General features: G+C 41.7%; 1 protein-coding gene across 4 annotated transcripts in view; it reads left to right on the top strand.

The window, feature by feature from the left end:
• LOC142210594 (membrane-spanning 4-domains subfamily A member 4A-like) overlaps window positions 1-9,088 on the top strand; it is a 37,516-nt gene that overhangs the window by 5,454 nt on the left and 22,974 nt on the right. Inside the window, exons 1-6 of one of the 4 annotated variants that reach the window (XM_075279865.1) lie at window positions 20-100; window positions 2,561-2,729; window positions 4,441-4,569; window positions 7,037-7,093; window positions 8,617-8,787; window positions 8,899-9,018. In XM_075279865.1, coding sequence (XP_075135966.1) covers window positions 2,565-2,729; window positions 4,441-4,569; window positions 7,037-7,093; window positions 8,617-8,787; window positions 8,899-9,018 — 642 coding nt within the window. In that variant the 5' untranslated portion in view covers window positions 20-100; window positions 2,561-2,564. Of the gene's footprint in view, window positions 1-19; window positions 101-2,560; window positions 2,730-4,440; window positions 4,570-7,036; window positions 7,094-8,616; window positions 8,788-8,898; window positions 9,019-9,088 lie in introns of those variants that run through there. The other 3 variants (XM_075279866.1, XM_075279867.1, XM_075279864.1) reach the window with 3 other exon arrangements.

Genomic DNA, 9,088 nt, shown 5'->3' with positions numbered 1-9,088 from the left:
CGTGACTGCTGAGCAATTTCTGTAAACAGCTCCTCGACTTCCTCTGAACCAACGGTGAGGATAAGTCACTGGATACAGCGTCTTCAAATCATAAAACAAGGTACTAAGAGGCCAGCTGTCTAGACCAGCGTTTCCCAAACTTTTGGAGTCGAGAACTATTCAGGACAGAAATTCTGTAGGGAGCACTTGACATATTTTACCTAAAACCTACATAGGTGCCAAAGATAACGAGCGATATTAAAGATGGGTGGGGGGGAGATTTCTAACAATTAAATATTACATTTTCTATTAACTTTATTCAAAAAATTTTCTATATCAGTCAGTTAAAAAAATAAGGAACTTAACTACATATAACGAAAAACAAAAATCCTGAAAACACAGATCCTATTTCTTAAATCTTAAAAAACTTAATGTCTTTATTTTAATGTGAAGAATGAGGCTGCTATGATTTGCACAGTTTAGTAATATCTGGTTGAATTTGAGATAACTGCAATTGGATGTCAGATTCCGCATTCAGTCGAGATCTATATTTTGGTGGCCATATAGGCCGAGAATGCTGCTTCGCATAAGTATGTTGTTGCAAAAGGAGGAGGAATAATCTTCGCTTTATCTAACAAAATTTTAAATTCGTCTTTGAGTTGACACCAAAAATACATATTTTAACTTTTTAACATAATATTTGAACATACCTGTTTGATGTTGAAGCCGCTGCTCCTACTGGAGGGTCTGTCTCAGTGGTATTAACTGCATTTCGGAAGGATCCAGTCTTTAAAGGGATCCTATCATTAAAACTCAATTTTTTCTCACTAACATGTCGGAATAGCCTTAAGAAAGGCTATTCTTCGCCTACGTTTAGATGTCTTCTCCGCGCCACCGTTCGGTATAAATCCTGGTTTTCGTCGGTATGCAAATGAGTTCTCTTGCAGTACTGGGGACGGGCCCCAGCGCTCAAACACCACTGGGGGCATCCCCAATGCTAAAATAGAACTCTCCAGCGCCGCCTCCATCTTTTTCAGGAACGTCTTCTTCACGTGTCTTCCTCCGGAGCTGGCTTCAAACTTCTAGGACTCGGGCCTAGGGCAAAGCCGACTGCGCATGCCCGCCGGCCACAAGAAAATGGCCGCTTACAATACTGTGTTACATACTGGCTATGTGTCTGAAGAAGTAACCAGGTTATCTCACTTCTAACATTGATGGCTTAGACCTAGTATCGGCCACCAATATTAAATCTGCACAGAACTGACACCCATGACCCTCACAGATCACTGGTACCGAGACAGCGCAGTTTGAAGTATTGTTTGCAAAGATTTTAATAAGACAGCTCTATTGAACCCACACCCACCGCTACAGTTTGTACGTCTTATAGTATGTAAACAATACCATGAACCGCGCTGTTTCTGTACTGGTGATCTGCGGGGTCCCGGTTGTCGGACCCCGACAGACCTAATATAGATGGCCTATCCTAAGCAAAATTTATGTCCATTCTGGCACAAAGACATCTACACCAGTTAAATACCAGAAAACTTTCATAAGTTATAGGCTAAGGGTCCTTTCACAGCCTACGCTCATTTTCGAGCCGGAAACAAAGTCGGATATGCAGGACTTTGTGTCTGGCTTAAAAAAAACGGTTTCACCGCAGACAGGCAGAAGATGCTCATGGGCGGTCACCTTTGCAAACCCATTCAAGTGAATGGGTTTTAAAACTGACCGCTGGGTTTCTGATCCCTGTCCAGTTTTACCGGGGCAGAAGATGGAAACCCGGACAAATGCACAAACTAGACAACAAGCACAAGTGTGAAAGGACCTTAAGGCCTTATGTAGCGGGCCGCAGCAAAAAAAAAAAAGCTGTGGGAAAAAAACGCAGCGGCAACACATCACAGTTTTTCCCGTAGTGCTTTTCACAGAAAGGTTTCCTCTGCAGACTTTCTGCTTCCATGATACTTATAGAGAAACCACTTGTGTTTCCGTAGATATAATAGTCATGCTGCGATATCCAAAACCGCAACGGTTTTGGAAATAGCAGCATCTTCGCTGTGCGTATGTGTGGATGGGACTCACTAGAATCCTATCCATTTTGCACAGACTGTAAAATGCTATGGTGTCCATGCCACGTCGGCTCCTGTCATAATGAATACATTGGGCCAAGGTATCTCCACGCCAACCCCCTTGCTCCCCGACCCACTCTGCCCTCATTCACACAATGTGGTGATCAAGGTACAGATCGGGGATTGGCACAAGAAAGGGCCTTGCCACACAACATCATCCCACTATGACACTTATTGTATAGAGGCATTGATACATTTCCCCCATTGACTACTAATGATCTGAATGTGGAGTAGATGGTCTATCTTTCCATTCCCAAATACATTCCACAACAAAAATTCTGGACAAACTTGAAATAGTAATTTATACTCAGATTCTTTGCACTATTTATGTTTTTTATGTTGTTACGTCTCCTGTTGAAAAGAGATAAAGCAATAAAACTGCAAAAAGAAATCTAGAAATATGAACGTGATTGATAAAGAATAAAATAATTTGTTGCTTTCTATTTCATTATAAGAGCCATGTCATGTCAGGTCGTACCTGATGCGGGAGACTTTGCTGTTATCTATCAAGTGAATCCACAAACTGAACAAAGAAATGGACCAGAACAAGAGTCCTGCCATACCCCAGCAAGCCTGCCCAAACCTATTGCTACATTTTACAGCGGAGAACCCGAACTTCTGGGTGTAAGTCCATTTCATGTGGTTGTTAATAGAGATGAGATGGTTATGGGGTTCCTGGTCACCTATTACAGAATTTTGCTTTTGATATGCAAACTCCTACATGTGAGTATATAAAACACTGTAATATATGGGACGGACCTAAGGAGTAGTTTACTGCCTTCGTTCAGAATTTGAACAAAAACGACTATGGTCTGTATTTTACTTATGAGATCGAACCGAGTCGTATGACATTCCTCAATTTGACCATATGTAAGGAGGAATCGGGTCAACATGCCACTTGTGTCCATAGAAATCTACCACGATGGCAGAGCTGTCATCCTCCAGCACTTAAAGAAGGTATTCCGAAGGGGCAGTACCTTCGGATTAGAAGAAACTGCTGACGGATGTCTGATTTTTTTGTCATGGTGAGGGATTTACAGGGGAGATTCCAAGATACAAGCTTGTGCCAACAACGTCCAACAGTTCTTCATGATGCACTGATAAGGTGTTACATACAGGGGCGTAACTACCATAGAGGCAGTGGAGGCGGCTGCTACAGGGCCTGGGCCATTAGGAGGCCCGGTGACAGCTGCTACCGCTGCGTTTTTTGTTTTTTTTGATAGGCCGTTACAGACCCTATTTAATTGCCGATCCTGGCTGGGTCGGGATCGGCAAGTGACACCGCGGGCCCCACAAATACTATCATTATACTCAGGGGTCTTTGCAGACCCCCGAGTATAATGATCGGTGGACCGGGAGAGGTAAGGGAACATAAAAAACACTGTTACATACCTCTCCACGATCCTGCCAGGCCTCCTTCATACTTGTCTGACGTCTCTGATGTCACATGAACCCGGCCTGCTTCCCGGGTCATGTGACATCCGACGTCATTAAGGAAGGACGAGAGCGGTGGCCGACAACAAAGGAGCCGGGGGACAGGTAAGCAACTGTTTTTTTTTTTAAATGTTTTTATTCCCCGGGTCTCCGATTATTATACTCTGGGGTCTGAAAAGACCCCAGAGTATAATAATTGTTTATGGGTATCCACTATGGGCTGTGTGCAGGGGCCACTATTGGGGATAATACTGTGTGCAGGGGCCACTAAGGGACATAATACTGTGTGCAGGGGCCACTAACGGACATAATACTGTGTGCAGGGCTAACTAAGAGACATGTGTGGAGGGGGGGGGGGTCGGTCGAGGTCTTCGGTGTCGGTTTGGGGGGGGGGGCATGTCACGTGGCCCCGCCATTCCTAGTTACGCCACTGGTTACATACATGATTATTGATCTAGATTGCAACTTGGATATTAGTACTTTACTTTTCTGGATTGGTGCATTGTGAGGGGATTTAGGAAGGTGGCTTGCACGTTGTTGGCACAATCTTGTATCTTTTCTTGTCCTTCCAACTGATAATCCATAATCTGCTATGCTCATATATACATTATCCATGGCAATGTCTATATAGATAATTATTACAATACTGCACCTTTGCCTGCATTGTACTGGTTTGCTGGCACTTTAACCTTACGGTTTCCCTGTTATTTATATGTAATATTTTGTCTATGTGTGTCCTTATATTTTATATTTTGGATACAAATAAAATCTAATATTTTATAGAAACGTAGGTTGTGGTTGTTTCTTGTTTAGAGATTTCTATTGATATTTTTTATATCATGAGTTGATCTTCTACACTTCTACTACTAATGGATTGAATAAATCATCACTTATTTTTCAGACAACACAGATATTTACAGGAATTCTTCTTTTATCCTTTGGCCTTCTGATGACAATAGTTTTCACTGCAACAACATACCACTTTGGACTTGTGATAGTTACTGGCGTCCCATTATGGTCTGGAATATTGGTAAGCTATACACATTAAAATGGATGGTTGTAATGCCTAAATGCCATTTACTTCACCTAGTGCTCACTGCTTGGCTGATTTTAATTTAGCTTCAGTGGAACAAAGCTGTGAGTTGTGTATTTAAGTTTAGCTACAGTGACTATGCAGAGTCTAACCCTAACCTATCTATCTGCAGGGCTGGGGTGATATGCTGGGTCTGGTAACCCTAACCTATCTATCTGCAGGGCTGGGGTGATATGCTGGGTCTGGTAACCCTAACCTATCTATCTGCAGGGCTGGGGTGATATGCTGGGTTCTGATCACAGACTCCGTTTTATGTATTGTCCATGCACTCTTTTTTTTTTTTTTTTTTTGTAGATTGTGAGCCCCATATAGGGATCACAATGTACATTTTTTTTCCTATCAGTATGTCTTTGTAGAATGGGAGGAAATCCATGCAAACTCGGGGAGAACATACAAACTCCTTGCAGATGTTGTTCCTGGCAGACGATTCGAACCCAGGACTCCAGCGATGCAAAGATACAGTGCTAACCACTGAGCCACCGTGTTGCCCCACACTCTACTTTCTATATACAATACTCACAATGGATTTAGGTCACTCATACAGTCCTATGAAAAAGTTTGGGCACCCCTATTAATCTTAATCATTTTTTGTTCTAAATATTTTGGTGTTTGCAACAGCCATTTCAGTTTGATATATCTAATAACTGATGGACACAGTAATATTTCAGGATTGAAATGAGGTTTATTGTACTAACACAAAATGCGCAATATGCATTAAACCAAAATTTGACCGGTGCAAAAATATGGACACCTCAACAGAAAAGTGACATTAATATTTAGTACATCCTCCTTTTGCAAAGATAACAGCCTCTAGTCGCTTCCTGTAGCTTTTAATCAGTTCCTGGATCCTGGATGAAGGTATTTTGGACCATTTCTTTCTACAAAACAATTCAAGTTCAGTTAAGTTTGATGGTCGCCGAACATGGACAGCCCGCTCTCAAATGATCTGAAAACAAAGATTGTTCAACATAGTTGTTCAGGGGAAGGATACAAAACGTTGTCTCAGAGATTTAACCTGTCAGTTTCCACTGTGAGGAACATAGTAAGGAAATGGAAGACCACAGGGACAGTTCTTGTTAAGCCCAGAAGTGGCAGGCCAAAAAAAATATCAGAAAGGCAGAGAAGAAGAATGGTGAGAACAGTCAAGGACAATCCACAGACTACCTCCAAAGAGCTGCAGCATCATCTTGCTGCAGATGGTGTCACTGTGCATCGGTAACAATACAGCGCACTTTGCACAAGGAGAAGCTGTATGGGAGAGTGATGAGAAAGAAGCCGTTTCTGCACGTACGCCACAAATAGAGTTGCCTGAGGTATGAAAAAGCACATTTGGAGAAGCCAACTTCATTTTGGAAACAAAGATTGAGTTGTTTGGTTATAAAAAAAGGCGTTATGCATGGCGTCCAAAAAGAAACAGCATTCCAAGAAAAACACTTGCTACCCACTGTAAAATTTGGTGGAGGTTCCATCATGCTTTGGGGCTGTGTAGCCAATGCTGGCACCGGGAATCTTGTTAAAGTTGAGGATCGCATGGATTCCACTCAGTATCAGCAGATTCTTGAGAATAATGTTCAAGAATCAGTGACGAAGTTGAAGTTACGCCGGGGATGGATATTTCAGCAAGACAATGATCCAAAACACCGCTCCAAATCCTCAGGCATTCATGCAAAGGAACAATTACAATGTTCTGGAATGGCCATCCCAGTCCCCAGACCTGAATATCATTGAACATCTGTGGGATGATTTGAAGCGGGCTGTCCATGCTCGGCGACCATCTAACTTAACTGAACTTGAATTGTTTGTCCAAAATACCTTTATCCAGGATCCAGGAACTGATTAAAAGCTACAGGAAGCGACTAGAGGCTGTTATCTTTGCAAAAGGAGGATCTACTAAATATTAATGTCACTTTTCTGTTGAGGTGCCCATACTTTTGCACCGGTCAAATTTTGGTTTAATGCATATTGCGCATTTTGTGTTAGTACAATAAACCTCATTTCAATCCTGAAATATTACTGTGTCCATCAGTTATTAGATATATCAAACTGAAATGGCTGTTGCAAACACCAAAATATTTAGAACTAAAAATGATTAAGATTAATAGGGGTGCCCAAACTTTTTCATAGGACTGTATATCATAAATAGAGATGAGCGAGTACTGTTCGGATCAGCCGATCCAAACAGCACGCACGCATTGAAATGAATGGAAGCACCTGGTACTTCTGCTTTGACGCCGGCCGGCCGCTTAACCCCCCGCGTGCCGGCTACGTCCATTCGTTTCAATGCGTGCGTGCTGAACGGAGCGGCTGATCCGAACAGTACTCGCTCATCTCTAATCATAATTCATTCACCTGATAAACTCTTTTTGTTCTTTATTTTTTTCTATGTAATTTTATTTTCTTCTAGTTTATTATTTCTGGATCCCTGTCAGTGGCTGCTTCTGTGAAACCAACAGTGGGAAAGGTAAGGGAGAGAAATTGGTGAAAGATTTAGTAGACTCCCCCCCCCCCCTTTAATATGTTTTGAAGGACTGCCTAGTACATGAATAAAAGTTGAAGGGAGAAGATGTAGATGTGAGTCAGGCCTTAGACAAGAATGATATATATTTCCTATCAACTTTTATTCATGTACTAGGAAACTCATGAAGCAGTCTTTCAAAAACATATTAAAGGGGGGGAGGTCTAATACTGAGGACCTAATACTGAGGACCTATTTACAGCATGTAGATTTACAGGCCCGATTTACAGGATTTACAGTGATGGCCCCTATGTGATCTCTGGGGGTCTCACACCTGGACCCACTCAGATCATCAGCTCCAGAAGCCTCCAGAAGTTGCTTAACTTAAGGTTTATTATTCTTGGTATTTGGACTATTTGATGTTGTTTTTTGGAGGTCATCCTGAATCGCTAAAACTTTGTCCCTGAAGTACTAGGCAATTTTTAGACAGAGTTGTGATGGAATAGCAGGTCTTAGGCAGTGTGGATTGTAGAGTTTATATATTGTGCGGAGCAGATGTTGCGGCCAGTTCCTTGGGTTTTCTATTGCTTGTGACAGAATGGTGGACTTTTTCTTATTTATGGTTCATTGGTAGTTTGTGGGGTGTAGGTTCAGTGGGATTTTATCCTTCGGTAATTGATGTTTTCACCACTGATATCACATTCAAGTGTTTTTTAAGTTTTTTAAGTTTTTTGATGGAGTGAACAAACCAGTCCAGGGTGCGTGAGGTTTTGGGTTGAAAATTTTGGTGTACTAGTGATCAATAGCCATCTAAAGCAGAAGACATGTTTGTTGTACTTCCATACTAGGTGGTGAGGGTCTGAAGAAGTGTCAGACTACCAGTGAGCTTGTTCTACTACTGAGGTTGTTCCAGATTTCTTGGAAAGATAATCCTTTAAGGATTCTGTATTTCATTGGTTCTATGTTTTGGTGTATGGCAGCTGGAGAATGAGAAGTCCATACTGTGGTGACCTGACCAAGTGACTGGACTTACTGGTACCTTTAAGACTTCCAGTCCTTTTTAGAATATTAGGTCAAGACTGTGACCTTTCTGTGAGTTGATGTGTGGACCAATGGAAGAAGCCTAATTCATCCACAGGTAGTAAGTACCTCTTTCCCAATTGGTGAAAGGCAGTCATCTATCCATGCATTAAAATCTCTAAGTATTATCCACCTTTGGTGGTCTAGCTTTAAGATGGACAACAAGTCTGTTAATTCCTTGAGAAATACTGCTCCTTCTCCAGCACCAATGAACTCAAAAGAGATGGTTGCATCAATGGGGAGCACTTTTATCTTCAGGTGGATTTCTCTCTTGTCTGTCACGAGGCAGCAGCAGGTACTTATTTGGTATTTTGGCTCCCCGTATGGGGCCTGAATTTCCATCTGTATTATTGGAGGTCCCCTCAGGATCCAAAACTAGTAGCAACTGCTACCACTGTACCCCCTACCGCTTCACCCCTGATAATAATGACTCTTATTCTACATTGCAGATAAAGTCAAGCTTGGCGATGAATGTCGTTGGCGCTGTAACTGCAGGTTTTGGAATAATACTTACTGCATTTGAGATTAGCCTGCCAATTTTCACTCCAAACTTCCTGGAGTGGCCATATTGTGCACATTATCAAAGGGATGTGCAATGCATTGGCAACTTCGTAATTATGGTAAGAATCATTTCACTTTTATTCCTAAATCCAATGTTCTGTATTTAAGTTTTATTTATACACACAATTGTAGGAGCTTCTTAACCAAGGCTATTCCCTTTTCTCTTTCAGCCTGTTTATATATGTTTTTTATCATTTATTTTAATGCTTTCTACGCTGATGTTTTGCATTACCATATCCACAAGTGTGTTTGCATGCAGAACTGTCTGCCGAAGGTCTCTTCAAAACATGGTAAGTTACCAAATATATAGTTTATTGCATTCACTAAAAGGATTTGGTGTAAGTTCCACCAATTTTAAGA

This window comes from Leptodactylus fuscus, chromosome 6 (assembly GCF_031893055.1).
Source record: "Leptodactylus fuscus isolate aLepFus1 chromosome 6, aLepFus1.hap2, whole genome shotgun sequence".
Lineage (NCBI taxonomy): Eukaryota > Metazoa > Chordata > Amphibia > Anura > Leptodactylidae > Leptodactylus > Leptodactylus fuscus.
Note: the sequence above shows the minus strand (reverse complement) of the source record. Positions and strands in the feature narration are given on the sequence as shown.